At 48.4% G+C, this 19397-nt stretch overlaps 1 protein-coding gene across 2 annotated transcripts in view; it reads right to left on the minus strand.

Annotated features, from left to right (window-relative positions):
- Nucleotides 1-19397, minus strand: part of MMUT (methylmalonyl-CoA mutase) — a 91097-nt gene that overhangs the window by 45541 nt on the left and 26159 nt on the right. For both annotated transcript variants that reach the window (XM_030198754.1, XM_030198755.1), the window contains exon 4: nucleotides 13751-13908. In XM_030198754.1, the coding sequence (XP_030054614.1) occupies nucleotides 13751-13908 (158 nt within the window). The remainder of the gene's footprint in view (nucleotides 1-13750; nucleotides 13909-19397) is intronic.

A 19397-nucleotide genomic window follows, 5' to 3' on the forward strand; every position in this document is an offset into this window, starting at 1 on the left:
GTAGAAGGAAGCTTTTCAGCACAATTCAAGTATTAAAAGTGCACTAGCGTTAAATCTGAGAAACTCATCACAGCGAGCTTTATTCCTACCACGGAATTGCAAACTGCATAAAATCCTAAATAATGAGACTAAAAGGAAGAAAAAGCAAGCACACTTTATTGGGAAAATATTTTGGATAGCTATGACAAAGGCCTAGAAATCACTGATGACATAAAATAGTGGCAGTAGAACCCAGCTGAACCTCCTCCTCCACATTAAGAACATGAAGAATAGTGGAAACCTTTCTATTTTCAAACTATTTACTTTTGGCCTGACAGAAGCCTAAAGAAATAGGAGGAAACTATTTGGCTATGGTGCCATAAGCTTTAATTTACAATTACTAGGTTTTATTATTATTATTTTTTTACATATTTCAAATCTCTCCTGCTTACCTAGCCCAATCCTCAGCTCAGCGTGATACGTAAGGGCACCCTCTGGAACCAGCACCATTGTTCCCTATGTCCACCAGCTGAGTGCTGGCATTGAGAAATGGCTCAGTCTCTCTGGGAAATAAATATCTAGCACAGGAATCAAACACAGGTCCTCTGCATTCACCCCTTGGTCCAGACCTCTTTATACCTTTGAGGCCTCTAAGGTCCTCTCAAGAAGAATCCCTAATTGTACCCTCATTAAAGGAAATTAGGTTAAGTGATGCACACCAGCAAGCCTTCTCAGGAATAACCCCAAAACTGGAACTCAATCCCAGAGGGGCTATGCCCAACTTTAAGAAAACCTCTACTTCAGGAAGCAAGTGAAAGCCTGGCTCTTCTCCCAAGTCTTTAATGGCTGTAGTGTCTATCCATTCACACCATTTTTGGACTAGCTTGCCGCACACCATGTAACTCAGACCAGTTCCACATATGTTATTCAACTGTACATTGTGGTGTGTTGGATGCCCTCCTGGTCTCCCTGTTGTCTTTTTCATACCCGATTGCTCATTAAATGGTTGCAGCAGAAGGGGAGATTGTAATTACCAAAAGGACAGATCCCGAAGGTTCTAAACCCTTCTCAAGAGGGCTTAGTTCTATTCTTCCCCAGGACAAGCATAGAAGCTCTGGAAGGAAGAAAGAACATATCCTCAGGAAGGGAGGGAAGCTTCACACCTGCAGTGCCTTCCTAGAGGGATAGGAGTCAGCCCTTAAGGAGGGGTAGGCGTTTATATCCAGGCAAGTTCCATGGGCTCACTAAACAGTATATCTGAGAATCAAAGAGAGCCTGAAGAGAGGGGAGGGACTGGCCAGTCCTCTCAAGGAAGACACCAACATAGAAAGCCTGCTGAAGCCAGAGTGGGGGAGAAGAACCCCAAGTTAATACAGAGCTAGGAAGCTGGAGAAAAGAGAGGAACTGGAGCTAGGTCCTCACAAATGCAGTTGTAAGACAGGGACTGACCTGCCTGAAGGGGGCGGTCAGGGGTGGAACAAACAGAGTTTGTTCTGGAAGGAGTACAATTACCAGTGGAGGAGAATATGGGAATTTTTCCTGAATACCCAGAGTTCCAGTTCAACCACGTGAAGTTTACAGAGACTGTTCCTGGCAGTCATAGCCTGTGGCTGGGATCAGTTTATTGAGAATATCTGGTTAGAAGGAGGTACACTGAGGATACAGCTCTAAGCTGCATCCTGAAAACAGCGGGTAAAGCCCATGAGAAGCATAGAACTATCATGGACACAAACTAAATGTTTGTTGAGGAAGAAAAAAAAATTAAACCTTTCCTGTTTTGTTTTGCATAAATCCTTTTGGTGGCAAATCCTAGTGAAAGCAGTGAATGATATACTTAATAATTAACTTGCTGTTATGATCCTTTTTAGTCTTTTTCCTTTTGAGTCCTGAGCCAACATGCTGTAAGGACTTGTGCTGTGTTTTGAGATTCACGGGTGAGTGCTGATAAACTATACCTGATGCTTAGGGAAGCAAGACTCCACAGAAAAAGGCTTGATGATCAGAGGCAACTCTGCTCTCAAAAAAGACTAGCTAGTGTAGGATCATCATAACCCCCCCCCCCCCCCCCCCCCCGCCTGCTCTGAAATGTCCAAGTCAGGGCCATCAGCAGAACTAAGACAGTCAGAATACACAGATAAAACCTCCTATGAGTCCCAAGGAAGAACATTCTCCAAATCCTGCGAAATAGAACGTTTCTTAGAAGCAATGTAAGGGGAAGAAGGAGAGGCAGCTTGAGCTGACTTTAATAAAAAGGCATCTATATATATAAAACTCACCCTCAACGTTCTATTTGCACTGACGTCACTGAAGCCAGGTTCGTAAGTTCGAAGCTCTGAAGCCACACAAAATCACAGTCTGTGGGCCCCGCCCTCACGTCAAACGTTATGACGTTGAGGGCGGAGCACATTCTCAGCTCCAACGTTGTACTGCACTGTAGCTCTCGCACGGAAGCTGCAGGGGGGTTGGCGACACACGGAGACACAAAGGGACGGAGGGGAGCCTTGCTAGCGCCCGTTTCATTGCGATTTGAAACGGGCCTTCGTTACTAGTGATGTAATAAAAGGTAAAATTATGTATCATACCTGATAATTTTCTTTCCATTAATCATAGCTGATCAATCCATAGACTGGTGGATTGTGTCCATCTACCAGCAGGTGGAGATAGAGAGCAAACTTTGCCTCCCTATATGTGGTCATGTGCTGCCGGAAACTCCTCAGTATGTCGATATCAAAGCTCCATCCGCAGGACTCAGCACTTAGAGAATTACACCCACAAAGGGACACTCTGCCCAGCTCACCACCGCCGAAACGGGGGAGGGGAATTAACCCAGCTCATCCCCACACAAGTGGGGGAGGGGAATCCGTCCAGCTCATCCCCGCGGAGCGGGGGAGGGACACCACACCCGCCGATGCGGGGGGATCTGGCTTATCCTGCAACCGCAATCGCGGGAGGAGCTGACTGACCCTAACACCGCCGAAGCGGGAGGGGTACAAAGCTGCCCTACAGCCGCACGAAGCGGGAGGGAGTGCCGGCAGAATTTAAGTCTCAATCCAGCCTCGTAAAACGGAGGGGAGAGGAATGCAGCAGCTCACTGTAACACAAACTCGTCTCAACACTTGAAGAATCCAAGTGAAAAAACTTGAACACGAAGTCCTCCTGAAGGAACTGAAGACTAAACTTGAACCTAAAATTCAACCAGAATATAAAAAGTACAGATATCTGGGAGGGGCTATGGATTGATCAGCTATGATTAATGGAAAGAAAATTATCAGGTATGATACATAATTTTACCTTCCATATCATCATGCTGATCAATCCATAGACTGGTGGGATGTACCGAAGCAGTACTCACCCAGGGCGGGACATTGAAATCCCTGACCTCAACACTGAAGCTCCAAACCGGGCCTCCGCCCGAGCAGCCACAGTCAAGCAGTAAAAAGCGGTAATGCTTGGAGAATGTATGGGCCGATGCCCAAGTTGCTGCCTTGCATATCTCTGCCAAGGAGACGGACCCGGCCTCTGCCATCGAGGCCGCCTGAGCTCTAGTGGAGTGAGCCTTCAGCTGGATAGGCGGCACCTTCCCCGCGGCCACATAAGCCGCTGCAATGGCTTCCTTGACCCATCTTGCCACTGTAGGCTTAGCAGCCTGCAGACCCTTACGAGGACCTGCAAACAGGACAAACAGATGATCCGATTTCCGGAAATCATTGGTCACTTCCAAGTATCTGATGATGACCCGTCTCACATCCAGATATTTGAGAGCAGAATACTCTTCTGGGTAGTCCTCCCTACGAAAGGAAGGGAGACAGAGCTGCTGACTCACATGGAAGCGAGAAACAATCTTGGGTAGGAAGGAAGGCACTGTGAGAATAGTCACTCCTGCCTCAGTGAACTGCAGAAAAGGCTCTCGACAAGAGAGTGCCTGGAGCTCGGAAACTCTTCTGGCTGAAGTGATAGCCACCAAAAAGACTGCTTTCAACGTCAGGTCTTTCAGAGATGCCCTCGACAAGGGTTCAAAAGGCGGCTTTTGCAAGGCTCTTAGCATCAGGTTGAGATTCCACGCAGGCACCACTGAGTGCAGAGGAGGGCGCAGGTGATTAACTCCCTTGAGGAAACGCACCACATCTGGCTGCGAAGCCAGGGAAGCACCCTTCAGGCGGCCCCTGAAGCAAGCCAGGGCCCCTACCTGGACTTTCAGGGAACTGAGCGACAGGCCTTTCTCCAGACCTTCTTGCAGGAACGCCAGCACTGAAGAAATTGGAGCAGTAAATGGAGAAAGTGAACCTGCTTCACACCACGCTGCAAAGGTACGCCAAACCCTGGCGTAAGCAGTAGAAGTAGAGGACTACCTCGCTCTCAGCAGAGTGGCGATGACCTTGTCTGAGAAGCCCTTCTTCCTCGGACTCTGCCGCTCAATAGCCAGGCCGTAAGACCAAAGGGGGAGGGATCCTCCATCACCACGGGACCCTGATGTAACAGGCCCTGCTCCACTGGCAGTCGCAGAGGTTCGTCCACTGAGAGCCTGATCAAGTCCGCATACCAGGGACGTCTGGGCCAATCCGGACCCACCAGGATTATCCGGCCCGGATGCTTTGCCACCCGGTCTAGCACCCTGCCCAACATGGGCCAGGGCGGGAACACATAGAGAATCTCTTGTGTCGGCCACTGTTGGAGAAGAGCATCTCTCCCAGGGATCGAGGGTCCCGTCCTCTGCTGAAAAAGCGCGGCAGTTGGCAATTGGCCGATGACGCCATCAGATCTAGGCTCGGCTGGCCCCAGCGCTTCGTGATGTCCAAGAACACCTGAGCAGATAGCTGCCACTCTCCGGGCTCCAAGGTATGGCGACTGAGAAAGTCTGCCTTGACATTCATGACTCCGGCAATGTGGGTTGCTGACAGCTGTTCCAGGTTCGCTTCCGCCCACTGGCATAGATTCATGGCCTCCTTGGCTAGAGGGGCGCTCTTGGTACCTCCCTGGCGGTTGACATAGGCCACAGCCGTGGCATTGTCCGACAGGACCCGTACAGGCTTCAACGCCAGTACCGGGATGAACTCCAAAAGCGCCAACCGAATGGCTCTGAGTTCCAGGAGGTTGATAGACCACTTTGCCTCTGCAGGAGACCAGAGCCCCTGCGCTGTCCTTCCCAAGCAGTGGGCTCCCCAGCCCGACAAAGAGGCGTCCGTCGTGACGACAATCCACTCCGGGGTCACCAGAGGCATTCCTGCAGACAACTTGTCTGTCTGCGTCCACCAGCTCAGCGCCTTGCGCACTGCTGGGTCCAAGGGAAGGCGTACAGCATAATCCTCCGACATCGGAGTCCAGCGCTGCAGCAGAGAGTGTTGTAGTGGTCTCATATGAGCCCTGGCCCAGGGCACTACTTCCATCGTGGCCGTCATAGCCCAACAGCTGCACATAGTCCCAAGCCCGAAGATGAGAGGCTACTAGGAACTGGTCCATCTGAGCCTGAAGCTTGACAATCCGATTGTCTGGCAGGAACACTCTGCCCACTTGGGTGTCAAATCAAACTCCCAGATACTCCAGGGACTGAGTTGGGCGCAGCTGGCTTTTCTCCCAGTTGATGATCCACCCCAGGGAGCTCAAAAGAGCAACCACCCGGTTCACAGCTTTGCCGCACTCTGCATAAGAGGGGGCTCGGATCAACCAGTCGTCCAGATAAGGATGGACTTGTACTCCTTCCTTCCTCAGGAAGGCCGCGATGACCACCATTACTTTGGAGAAGGTCCGCGGAGCAGTAGCCAACCCGAACGGGAGGGCTCTGAACTGGAAGTGTCGGCCCAGTACTGCAAAACGCAGAAAGCGTTGATGAGGAGGCCAGATGGGAATATGCAAGTCCGCTTCCTTGATGTCCAAGGATGCCAGGAACTCTCCTGCCTTCACTGCCGCTATAACAGAGCGGAGGGTCTCCATGCGAAAGTGCCTGAATGACCCCTTTGAGGTCGAGGATAGGCCGTACAGAACCTCCTTTCTTTGGTACCACAAAGTAAATGGAGTAACGTCCCTTGCCAAGCTGATTTTCTGGCACCGGAACGACCGCACCCAGGCGGATCAGATTGTCCAAGGTCTGCTGCACTGCCACAGCTTTGACCGGAGACTTGCAGGGAGAGAGTACAAACCCGTCTCTTAAGGGTCGGCAGAACTCTAGCTTGTAGCCGTCTCTGATGACTTCCAGCACCCAAGCGTCTGAAGTTATTGTGGTCCACTCGTCCAGAACCGAGGACAGCCGTCCTCCAATCTGCACTGGGGCGTGGACCAAGGCCCCGTCATTGGGTACAAGACCCTAGGGGAGGACCGGAGGGAGCACCTCCGGGACGGCGGTCTCTGCGAAAGGAATGCTGCTTGGGGGAGAAGTTCCTCTTGAAGGAAGAGGGGGCAGAGGAGCCCCACCTGCCCGGGCGGTACCGACGGGCTTCCTGAAACCGTCCTCTGGAGGTACCGGGGCGAGCACTAGCCCGAGCCCCGACCTCTGGTAACTTCTTGCCCTTAGACGTGCCGAAATCGGTCACGATTTTGTCCAGCTCGACCCCAAAGAGCAGCTTGCCTTTAAAAGGCAATCTAGCCAGGCGGGATTTAGAGGCGTGGTCAGCAGACCTATGCTTCAGCCAAAGCCACCGCCGCGCAGAGATTGTCTGAGCCATGCCTTTAGCTGAGGCCCTCAAGACATCATACAGCAAGTCTGCCAAATAGGCTAAGCCCGATTCCAGGGCCGGCCAATCAGCCCTCAAGGAATGATCCGAGGGGGAAGCCCGCTGCACCATAGACAGGCACGCCCTGGCCACATAGGAGCCGCAAACTGAGGCCTGCAAACTTAAAGCAGCCGCCTCAAAGGACGACCTTAAGGCCGCCTCCAATCTTCTGTCTTGGGCATCCTTTAGGGCCGTGCCACCTTCCACCGGCAACGCCGTTTTCTTAGTCACCGCAGTGATTAAAGAAACCACGGTAGGCCACAGATAGGCCTCACGTTCACTTTCAGGCAAAGGATAGAGGCGGGACATAGCCCTAGCCACTTTAAGGCTCGCTTCCGGGACATCCCATTGAGCCGAAATTAAGGTGTGCATGGCCTCATGCACGTGGAAGGTTCTATGCGGGCGCTTCGTCCCCAGCATAATGGCAGAGCCAACAGGGGCTGAGGGAGAGACGTCCTCCGGAGAGGAAATCTTCAAAATGCCCATGGCCTGCATTAACAGGTTGGGCAAATCCTCTGAGCTAAAGAGCCGCGCTGCAGAGGGGTCATCCGCTCCATCCGAGCGGGGATCCGTCTCCTCCAAGGAATCTGCAAAGGACCGTTGGGAGAACTCAGATACGCTGCCCTCATCTACATCGGAGGAGACAAAGTCCTCCAAGGCCTGGGAATCAACCCGAGGGCGTTTACCTCCGGGGGCCTCAACCTCTTTACCAGACGAGGGAGCAGGGGCAGCGTTTTGCATAAGGGAGGCCTGATGCAGCAGCAAAACAAACTCGGAGGAGAAACCCCCCAGACTGTGCACTTCCGCAGCCTGGGCTACAGCCATAGACGCACCCTCAACCAGCGCTCGCAAGAGCGGGGGAGAGACATGCTGCGCATCCAAGATGGCGTCCGGCGCGACACTCCGCGGAGCCGCGCGGGAAAAACGGCGCTTAACTTTAGCCGCTTTTGTGCCGTCACCCAAATTAAGGGCGTTCATGGCATCAATGTCTCCCACCTCAAGGGCGGCCCAAGAAGAAGCCGTCCGAGCCGCATGGCCGGCCAATATGGCGGAGGCGAGCCGCGGGGGATGGGCGTTTATGGCGGGAAAAACCGCCACACCGGAGGAAGGACCGGGACACTCATCGGTCACGAAACTGTCACCCAACAAGGGCGATCAGACTTTAAGACCCCCGCATCCCCTCTAGAAGCGCACACGCGATCCGGGGAGCGACTCCTTGCGCCCTCGCCCTCCGACGCCATAGGCCACGTGGAGACCAATCGGGGAACCCCCTGCCCGCTATAAAAGGTAAAAATTACCTGCTTTCCGCTCCGAGCTGTAACGACCTGGTGTCCCAGTGTGTAGCTGCAATAAACGTTTAAATAAACGTCAAAATAAACGCCTTTAAGGACGTTCAAAAAATTTTTTTTTTTTTTTCAACGGAGCCAGCGGGAGGGGGGAGAAAAGGAGGGACCTGGCGCCACCAGGTTTGCACTTGCTCAAGAAGAGCCCTCAACCCCAGGCACTCAACAAAACCTAAAAATTAGGCTTGGAGGCCTAGCCAGAGCTGCTGCTGTGTGTAACCACCACCTGCTGAGATAGAGAACATACTGAGCAGTTTCCGGCAGCACATGACCACATATAGGGAGGCAAAGTTTGCTCTCTATCTCCACCTGCTGGTAGATGGACACAACCCACCAGTCTATGGATTGATCAGCATGATGATATGGAAGAACAAATTCAGGTAAAAACGGCAAGGCAGAGATTTCTACCCACAAAAAACCAACATCTTGGGACATGGTAGTGGGCGAGGAACCCACTGACAAAATGGCTGCTGAAGCCTCACAGAATGCAGGAGCTGTTGGTGCTGAGCCCGACAAAACGCCATCAGAGCGGGGCTGGATTCCTGGAGATGGAATATTGATGGCTAAAGTGTGTCCACAGAAGTAAAGCAAAGCGTGCAGGAACTGGTAGTCAAGAGCTTACCACGCAGAAGACTTAATAGGCTCAGACACAGAATAATAAATATACTCATAGAACACAGCCAGTCTCGTGACCTCCAAGGCACTGAAGCCCCACAAGCTTCCCATAGCACAAGCGCTCTCACAAAGAACCATAGTGGCTACCTTTTTCTTTTTAGATAGAGGCAGGAGAAAAAGAGAAGGGAAGACTGAGATAAAGAGGTAGAAAGTGGCAACAGAGGAGCAGGGAGGGACCTAGACTACTAGGTTTACACCTGAGGCACAAGTTATTCTCAACCCCAACTCAACTGAACCTGCAAGCAGGACAGGAGGCCACACAGAAGTTACCACTGCGCACAGGATCTGTTATCCTGCATGCTGAAGACAGAGAATATTGGCTTGGTTGCTGTGTGCAGGAGCTTATGAGGCACTCATTAGAGATATCTACCTCCACCTGCTGATGGATGGTCACAACCCATTTGGACTGATCCTTGGGACCTAATGGAAATACATGTTACAAAAGCACAGTAGCAGAAAAAAAATACAACACTGGGCCTTCAGGATGGAGATAAATGTAGTCCTTTTTATTCTGAAAAAGACCAGACACAGGCCGTGTTTCGGCCTACAAATGCCTGCCTCAGGGGTCTGGATGCTTTGTCTCAAAAGGTTAGTGGACAAAGCGCACAGAATGAAGTCTCTTGTAGGTTGAATTTTTCGAAAAATGAGCTGCTGCACGTCGCTAGTCTGTAGTAGAAAAAGGACTACAGAAAATGGAAGAAGGAACCGTCTGAAAATAACAAGAAACAGCATAAGGAGTGTCAAAGCAAATGCAAGGCGCAGATTAAGAAGGCCAAGAGGGAGTATGAAAAAAAGATAGCATTAGAGGCAAAAAAACATAGTAAAAAATTTTTTCGGTATATTAAAAGCAGGAAGCCGGCAAAAGAATCGGTTGGGCCGCTGGATGACCGAGGGGTAAAAGGGGCGATCAAGGAAGACAAAGACGTAGCGGAGAGACTGAATGAATTCTTTGCTTCGGTCTTCACCGAGGAAGATTTGGGTGGGTTACCGGTGTCGGAAATGGTATTTCAAGCGGACGAGTCGGAGAAACTTACTGACTTCACGGTAAACCTGGAGGACGTAATGGGGCAGTTCGGCAAACTGAAGAGTAGCAAATCTCCTGGACCGGATGGTATTCATCCTAGAGTACTCATAGAACTGAAAAACGAGCTTGCGGAGCTACTGCTAGTGATATGCAACTTATCCTTAAAATCGAGCGTGGTACCGGAAGATTGGAGGGTGGCCAATGTAACGCCCATTTTTAAAAAAGGCTCCAGGGGAGATCCGGGAAATTATAGACCGGTGAGTCTGACGTCGGTGCCGGGGAAAATGGTAGAGGCTATTATTAAAAACAAAATTACAGAGCACATCCAAGGACATGGATTACTGAGACCAAGTCAGCATGGCTTTTGTGTGGGGAAATCTTGCCTGACCAATTTACTTCAATTCTTTGAAGGAGTGAACAAACATGTGGACAAAGGGGAGTCGGTTGATATTGTGTATCTGGATTTTCAAAAGGCGTTTGACAAGGTACCTCATGAAAGGCTACAGAGGAAATTGGAGGGTCATGGGATAGGAGAAAATGTCCTATTGTGGATTAAAAACTGGTTGAAGGATAGGAAACAGAGAGTGGGGTTAAATGGGCAGTATTCACAATGGAGAAGGGTAGTTAGTGGGGTTCCTCAGGGGTCCGTGCTAGGACCGCTGCTTTTTAATATATTTATAAATGATTTAGAGATGGGAGTAACTAGCGAGGTAATTCAATTTGCTGATGACACAAAGTTATTCAAAGTCGTTAAATCACGACAGGATTGTGAAAAATTACAAGAGGACCTTACGAGACTGGGAGACTGGGCGGCTAAATGGCAGATGATGTTTAATGTGAGCAAGTGCAAGGTGATGCATGTGGGAAAAAAGAACCCGAATTATAGCTACGTCATGCAAGGTTCCAAGTTAGGAGTTACAGACCAAGAAAGGGATCTGGGTGTCGTCGTCGATAACACACTGAAACCTTCTGCTCAGTGTGCTGCTGCGGCTAAGAAAGCGAATAGAATGTTGGGTATTATTAGGAAAGGTATGGAAAACAGGTGTGAGGATGTTATAATGCCGTTGTATCGCTCCATGGTGCGACCGCACCTTGAGTATTGTGTTCAATTCTGGTCGCCGCATCTCAAGAAAGATATAGTAGAATTGGAAAAGGTGCAGTGAAGGGCGACTAAAATGATAGCGGGGATGGGACGACTTCCCTATGAAGAAAGACTAAGGAGGCTAGGGCTATACAGCTTGGAGAAGAGACGGCTGAGGGGAGACATGATAGAGGTATATAAAATAATGAGTGGAGTGGAACAGGTGGATGTGAAGCGTCTGTTCACGCTTTCCAAAAATACTAGGATTAGGGGGCATGCGATGAAACTACAGTGTAGTAAATTTAAAACAAATCGGAGAAAATTTTTCTTCACCCAACGTGTAATTAAACTCTGGAATTCGTTGCCGGAGAAAGTGGTGAAGGCGGTTAGCTTAGCAGAGTTTAAAAAGGGGTTGGACGGTTTCCTAAAGGACAAGTCCATAAACCGCTACTAAACGGACTTGGAAAAATCCAAAATTCCAGGAATAACATGTATAGAATGTTTGTACGTTTGGGAAGCTTGCCAGGTGCCCTTGGCCTGGATTGGCCGCTGTCGTGGACAGGATGCTGGGCTTGATGGACCCTTGGTCTTTTCCCAGTATGGCATTACTTATGTACTTATATCTCCATCCTGAAGGCCCAGTGTTGCTTTTTTTCTGTTTCTGTTTATATCTGTATGCTGTTTTACCCTCTCTTCTGTGACTCACAACAGCACAGTAGAACATATATATTCTGTTCATTACTTAGAGCACTTCACTGCACATTTTATAAAATTCAGAGGCTATTTTTCTTAAGATAGATGTCCAGAATACACTGTTTTATTCCAACTGTTCCCTAACGATGAAGGATGATATTTTGTTCCTTGCCTTTGTGCTTTGTTGAATGGATGTCAACATGTACACAGCCAAAAAGAATTTCAGTTCCTTAATGTGAAAAATCAACAGACACCGCTTTTACATACTTTACCTAAAGTGTATAAGACTTTAGACAATCCCCCCAGTAGGTTATGCTCCTAAATTTATGTGCATAATTTATGCTCCTAAATCACAAGCATAATTTATGCTCCAAAATAGATTGCACTTGTAATTTAGGAGCATAACCTTTATAGAATAAGGCCCATTTGTGTCTAGCGGGTCTCATTACTTGAACCTTTATCTATGTATGTAGACTGTTTTTACATCCCATGGTGGAGCTGGGAGCTTCGTACATCAAAGACTCCACTGATTTCATGAGGAAGATAGCTACAGCAGAATGTGATCATCACAGTTGTTGGCTGGTCACTTTGGATGTAGCTTTCCTTTACACAGTTATACTACAAGAAGCAGCGTTGGATGTTCTAGCATCATATTTGGATCAGAGATCAGTATAGGATCTTTCTACATCTTTCATTATAGATTTGGCACATTTAGCAATGAATAACTTATTTTCAATACAGCGGCCAACTTTACCAACAGGTGGCACTTTAATGCAGCATCTGTTTGGAGAGTAATGCATTGCTTTAACTCTCCTCTGTGCCTGCGTCAACAGCGAGTGAAATCGTGGGCGTCTGTGTGCATTCCTCTTCTCTGCGGAGCTCTCGTCAGACTCTGGACTCCTTGGCTTCCTTCGGCTGACATGCTATGCCCAGCACATCGCCAAGGAGCCCCACTCAGCTAGCAGAGAAGAGACACAACTGGCAGCCAGAAAGGCATCTATGTCCACCCTGCACAGACAGGGCTATGCTTGCCACTCCAAAAGGCAGCCCTGGCCGACATGCAGAGTCACAGCCACGTTCATCAGTTCCCAATGAATCAGCGGCCGAGATGGGCCATACCCTTTGTGAAGAACAGACAATGATCCGTGAGAAGGATCCATCTGCCACCAGCAGAGATGTCCTCACATGCACCGTAAAAGAAGCGCCAAAAGAGAGATAGGAAGTGGCCTATCCCCCTATAGCTTGGGGAAGGCCTCAATCTTCAGAAAGGCAGTAACACCCTACCCCTCCAAGGGACAGCCACGCTACACTGGTTGAATGACCATTCCCAACAGGCAGACCTGAACAGCCAGAAATGGGGCAGCATCCCAAAAGATAATAAAAAGGAAAAGGAAATGAGGAACTGCACTGAAGAGGCCGAGAAGCAGCCACCACCATGAACCGCCACGAAAAGAGAGAGAAGCGGTGTTTAAGGCTGTGAATGCCAAGAATCCAACTTGCCACCCAGGAGGATCCCAAGTCCCCAAGCTGCGTTCTCCACAGCCACATGAGGCAGGGGCAACCCAAAATACAGGGAAAATAGCGCAGCCAGCAGAAAGTGGACCACTAAACCAGAGTGCTTCAGAAGAAGCCCGTGAGTCTGCCGAGAAGAACAACTTTCCCCTGGCAGTAACAGAGATCTCTCTGCAGCTACAGGCAGACACTCCACCCCCATATATAAGGACAGACTTAAATACCTCAATATGTATTTTAGAAGAAAGGGGGGATAGAGATGTTTAAATATTTCTGTCGCATAAATGCACAGGAGGTAAGTCTCTTTCACATGAAAGGAAGCTCTTGAACGAGGGGGCTTAGGACGAAGGTGAAAGGGGAGAGACTCAGAAGTATCCTGAGGAAATACTTCTTCATGGAAAGGGTGATGAAGGCATGGAACAGCTTCCCGGTAGAGGTGGTGGTAGAAAAAAAAAAAAAAAAAAAAAAAAAAGAGTATCTAGTAGCACTATAGAAATGTAAATAGTAGTATTAGTAGTAGTAATTCAAGACAGTTTGGGACAAGTAGATAGGATCTCTAAGGGAGAGAAATGGATAGTAGATGGTATGGATGGGTAGACCAGATAGGCCATATGGTCTTTACCTACCTTCATTTTTCTCTGTTTCTAGGTTTATAGTGTTTGTGTTTAAAAAGAGAAAAGTACCCATAAAACTAGTTTACAACTAGTTTCTATTCCTTTTTTTTTTTTTTTAAACCTACCTGGGTGCAAATTCATCAATGCTAAGGCCTGCTTGCAGTCCCGTTCTACAGTATTCCAAACCATCAGCTATGGTATAGGCCAATTCCAGAATTGCATCAGCTCCTGCCTCTTGCATATGGTATCCACTAATTGAAATAGAATTAAATTTTGGCATGTGCTGTAAAAAGAAAAACAAAAAATGACATCGCTTACAAATAAACACAGTGCACAACAGTAAATAAGGTTTAATTACATTTGACCTGGCACAATTTACCACAAAACATGTCTGTCACTTAAAAAGTATGTTCTAAAACAGGGGTTCCCCATTTTCAGTCCACAACGGCCACAACAGATCAGGTTTTGAGGATATCCCTAATGAATATGTATGAAAGGGATTTGCCTGCTACCTCCATTGTACGCAAATGTCTCTCATAAGAGATATCCTGAAAATTTGACCAGTGGGTGGCCCTTGAGGACTGGAAATGGGAACCAAAGACCTAAACAAATTACATATCAATGCATTCAGTTTCCTACCCTAGGTCTTTATGATGGAGTTAAAAATACAAATATGAACCCCTGCAAAAAAAAAAAGATAACTGTACCCATGGGAGAAACATCCAATACATCTCAGCAGTGATTCAGATACGTACAACACCTTTTTAAAGGGCAATAAATAAATCCTTAAAGGACCAAAACTGTGCTATTTATTTAAATCAGGTTTTAATAGGTGCAGTTAGATATTCAACTCAACAATTAGTGGATGCTAACATGGGAAAACCAATTAGTGGGTGTGGTATGGGTAGGAAATGGGCAAGATGGAGTAATCGCTCGTTTACTCGTTCCCAAAAATACAAGAACCAGGGGGCATGCAGTGAAGCTACTAAGTAGTAAATTTAAAACAAATTGGAGAAAATATTCCTTCATTCAACATGTAATTAAACTCTGGAATTCATTGCCAGAGAATGTGGTAAAAGCATTTAGCTTAGTGAGGTTTAAAAAAAAAAAAAAAGGTTTGGATAACTTCCTAAAAGAAAAAAGTTATACTCCTAAGTTGGGCTGAAAATAGGGCACAAATTTAGGAGTTCAACATTTTCTGAATATTGGGCCTGTTACTATATATACATATACCCACACACACACACATATATATATATATATATATATATATATATATATATATATATATATATATATATATATATATATATATATATAATGTGTGCAGAAGGAATGGATCCTCAGGAGCTTAGTTGAGATCGGGAGGCGGGGCTGGAGCAGGGCAGACTTATACGGTCTGTGCCAGAGCCGGTGATAGGAGGCGGGACTGGTGGTTGGGAGGCAGGGATAGTGCTGGGCAGACTTATACGGTCTGTGCCCTGAACAGCACAGATGCAAATCAAAGTAGGGTATACACAAAAAGTAGCACATATGAGTTGTCTTGTTGGGCAGACTGGATGGACCGTGCAGGTCTTTTTCTGCCATCATCTACTATGTGTGTGTATATATACATATATATATACACACACACACACACACACACATATACATGCACAAAATTAATTGCACGATTAAAGTTTATTTAGTTCTCACTGCAGCTGCTTGTGACTCTGGGCAAATCACTTAAATCTCCATTGCCCCAGGTACAAAATAAACACCTGTATATAATATGTAAACCATTTTGATTGTAACTGCACAAAGGCGGTATATCAAATCCCATCCCTTTCCTAAAGGACTGATAATCTCCCTCCCTCACGCCCCCCAGATTCAAAAATATCTACCTTTCCTTTTCCACTTCCCCCAGGTCCTTTATCTCTTTCTCTCTCCTATTCTTCAGCACCTCACCCTCCCTCCCCTCTACCCCCATAAGTAGCAACACAAACTTGGTGGTGAGTAACAAAGTTCTTTTCATGGGTGCTGGAGCTTTCTGCTTTGGAAATAGCTTCCACTGGTGACCCCTCCAGTTCTGCAGCTCACTCCACTCCCCCCCATTGAGGGTTCAGCATCTGCCCCCTCTCAATTCCCATCTCCTCCTAGTCTTCCTTCAAGGTGGTCTTCTGTTGTCTCCTGGAAGTTGATGCCTGCAGCCAGGTCTGAAGCTTTTCCTCCGACCCATTCTGCCCATGCAAAAACAGGAAGTGATATTGGAGAAGGCAGAATGGGCCAGAGGGAAAGCTTTGAAGCACACCTATTCAAACTTAACTGACAGTGAGGGGCATAATCGAAAGGGGCGCCCAAGTTTTGCTGAGGATGTCCTCGCAAAATGTCCCGATGGAGGGGCGGGGACACCCGTATTATCGAAACAAGATGGATGTCCATCTTTCGTTTCGATAATACGGTCGGGGACATCCAAATCCTGAAATTTAGGTTGTCCTTTGAGATGGTCGTCCCTAGACTCGGTCGTTTCTGATTTTCAGCAATAATGGAAACCAAGGACGCCCATCTCAGAAACGACCAAATGCAAGCCCTTTGGTCGTGGGAGGAGCCAGCATTCGTAGTGCACTGGTCCCCTTCACATGCCAGGACACCAACCGGGCACCCTAGGGGGCACTGCAGTGGACTTCAGAAAGTGCTCCCAGGTACACAGCTCCCTTACCTTGTGTGCCGAGCCCCTGAAATCCCCACCCCAAACCCACTACCCACAACTGTACACCACTACCATAGCCCTTATGGGTGAAGGGGGGCACCTACATGTGGGTACAGTGGGTTTCTGGTGGGTTTTGGAGGGCTCACATTTACCACCACAAGTGTAACAGGTGGAGGGGGGGGCCTGGGCTCGCCTGCCTGAAGTGCAATGCACCCACTAAAACTGCTCCAGGGACCTGCATACTGCTGTGATGGAGCTCAGTATGACATTTGAGGCTGGCATAGAGGCTGGCAATTTTTAAAGATGTTTTTTGAGGGTGGGAGGAGGTTAGTGACCACTGGGGGAGTAAGGGGAGGTCATTCCCGATTCTCTCCGGTGGTCATCTGGTCAGTTCGGGCACCCTTTTGTGACTTGGTCGTAAAAAAAAAAAAAACAGGACCAGGTAAAGTCGTCCAAGTGCTCGTCAGGGACGCCCTTTTTTTTCCATTATGGGTCGAGGACGTCCATGTGTTAGGCATGGCCAAATCCCGCCTTCGCTATGCCTCTGACACGCCCCTGTGAACTTTGGTCGTCCCTGCGACGGAAAGCAGTTGGGGATGCCGAAAATTGGCTTTCCGTTATAACGATTTGGGCAACCCTGTGAGAAGGACGCCCATCTTCCAATTTGTGTCGAAAGATGGGCATCCTTCTCTCCACCTTGCGGCAAGCAGGACCCGAATGTCCAGGTGAATGAAGAAATACCCTGGACGGTCCCCTTCCTAAGGCTAGCCGCCTGACTACCTTCCGGAAACTCCCCAAGGGAGCGTTGCAAGTGCCTCTGAAATCAGGGGGCCGCCTCCTAGCAGCCCAACTGCAGCGAAATCTGAGACTAAGTCTCCACGGGGCAGCAGACGCGATCCCCTGGGAACAGGCAGGGAGATCCCCATCTCCTCTCTCTCCCCGGAGCTGCCAGGCCTGCTGGAGAAAAGACTCCTAGCACCAGCCCAGTGGAGCAGACGAAGGGTTGGCCATGACCCAGGGCCCCTGCCCCCCCCCCCCCGAAGGTACCTCCACCTACACAGCTGCCTGTGCAGGGGCTTCGCTTCTGCTGAAAAAAACCCCAAAATGGCCGCCATTCCCGCCTCCTTCTGAGGGGAAGCACCAAGGCACTGAACCAGGGACCAGAGCCGAAAGAAACGCGTTGCTGTGACCAAGCGCACCCTGTACGTGCGAGCCCTGAATCAGCTCCTCCACTTGGGAACCGGACTGTACAGTGGCCCAAGGAGGAACACCGCTCACTGCAAGACGGGCAAGCAGGTCACATACTAAGCGGGGCTTGCCATGGCCACAGACTGCCGCTGTGTGGGAAAACATGTGGCGCACCGCACTACACACCCACTTTTTTTTTTTTTTTAAACCGGAGCACAGCACAAATAAGTCCTGTTTTTTTTTTTTACATTCAGGTAGATTAGGCAGTTTTCTGTCTTCGGAGGAATCACAGTCTGTATCTGCCAAAGACCTCAAGGAGCAGTTGTGAGATTTCAACCAGGCTCCCCTGGTTCTCACTCCACTGATCTAATCATTAAACTGCTCCTCCACGGTTGTATTGTTTTTTTGTTTTTTTTTGTAGTACCAACACACAGTGCTCCCATTGATGTACCAAGGCCTGAAGCACAGCAGAAAAGACCCACCACCCTGGGTCCACGCTACCCAGGGTCACCCCCCCCCCTTTCAGAGCAGGGCACGGCAGCAGCACCGGCCTGCCAGACTCACTGTGTTGCCTGCAACTCCTCATCTTCTGAGCAGACTGGTTGCTGAGCAGGCTCTCACACAGAGGGAAAACAGGGAAAAGGCACAGAACACCCCAGGGGGAAGGCACGACAGGGACTCAGCACCACCAGGTATGTCTGCTCAACTGCTCACTCTGCTCAACTGGGAACCAACTGACCAACTGAACCAGGAGCAAGGCCTCAGAACCAGAGAAAGTCTGTCCATCCACCTGCTGGAGATAGAAGATACAGAGGAGCTGAGCTGCTAGCAGGGAGCTATGTAGTGGTGCTCAGTTCTGTATTTTCTATCTCCACCTGCTGGTCAATGGACATAACTACCCACTCGTCCTGGATCAGTGGGAATGAACGTAATGGAAAATTTATTTTCAGTTGGGGGGGGGGGGGGGGGGACACAAAAACAAACAAAAAAAAAACTTATGCTGCTAAATTTGGCTGAAAATAGGTCACAAATTTAGGCGCTCAGCTTTTTTGGAATATTGGGCCTGGAGTTAATACTTTAGTCAGAGGAGGATTGTGGCTGTAGAGCTCAAGAATTCTAGGGAAGTGGGTAAAGAAACCCTTAGCAGCTGTGAATGAAGACTCATGGTACCTTAGCTCAGAAAGGGCAGGCCAAAAAAATGAATCCATCTTCCTTTAATTTCATGTTAACAGCAGGCAGAAATTACTACTGGTATCTGCTTTTACCAAGGTGAATTAAAGAAAAATGTTTCTTTTAAAAGCTGGTTAATTTTGAGGGTTACAAGTTTTTTTTCTCCATTTCTGTTTGGCATTGTTTTCTGGATAACACTATTGGACTGTTCTGTATCTGTACCCTCTTGGAAAGAGCTGGAAACTAGTAGCAAATACATGGGAGATAAAGGAGCAAACATAAGGAGAGGGGAAAAAAATGTTACAAGAAGAAAAGTTCAGTTTTGGCTCAGCTTATTGCATAATTGAGGGAAAGGAGGTAAATCAGAGATTAAAGAAAGCTACTACATGAAAAATTCTGAATCCTTCATTCCACATCAAACTGTTACCAAGCACATTGGAGGCAATTCTACAACTGGGAGCCCCCGAGCTTAACCTCTATTTAGGAGCCCAGAGAACGTCGTAAGAGCCTACTCTAACGGAAACTAGGCGAGCAACTAGCGTAACCTGGTATCAACACCCCTAACATTCAGGCGCTCGCAGTTACACCAGCTATATAACTGGCATAAACGTGGTTACCTAAATGTGACAGGGATTATCATGCAGTATTCAAAGTAGGAGCCCTACCCATGTCCCACCTCTGTGTACACCAGGCAATAGATATTGGAGTAGATTCTATAAGTGACA

This window comes from Microcaecilia unicolor, chromosome 3 (assembly GCF_901765095.1).
Source record: "Microcaecilia unicolor chromosome 3, aMicUni1.1, whole genome shotgun sequence".
Taxonomy (NCBI): domain Eukaryota; kingdom Metazoa; phylum Chordata; class Amphibia; order Gymnophiona; family Siphonopidae; genus Microcaecilia; species Microcaecilia unicolor.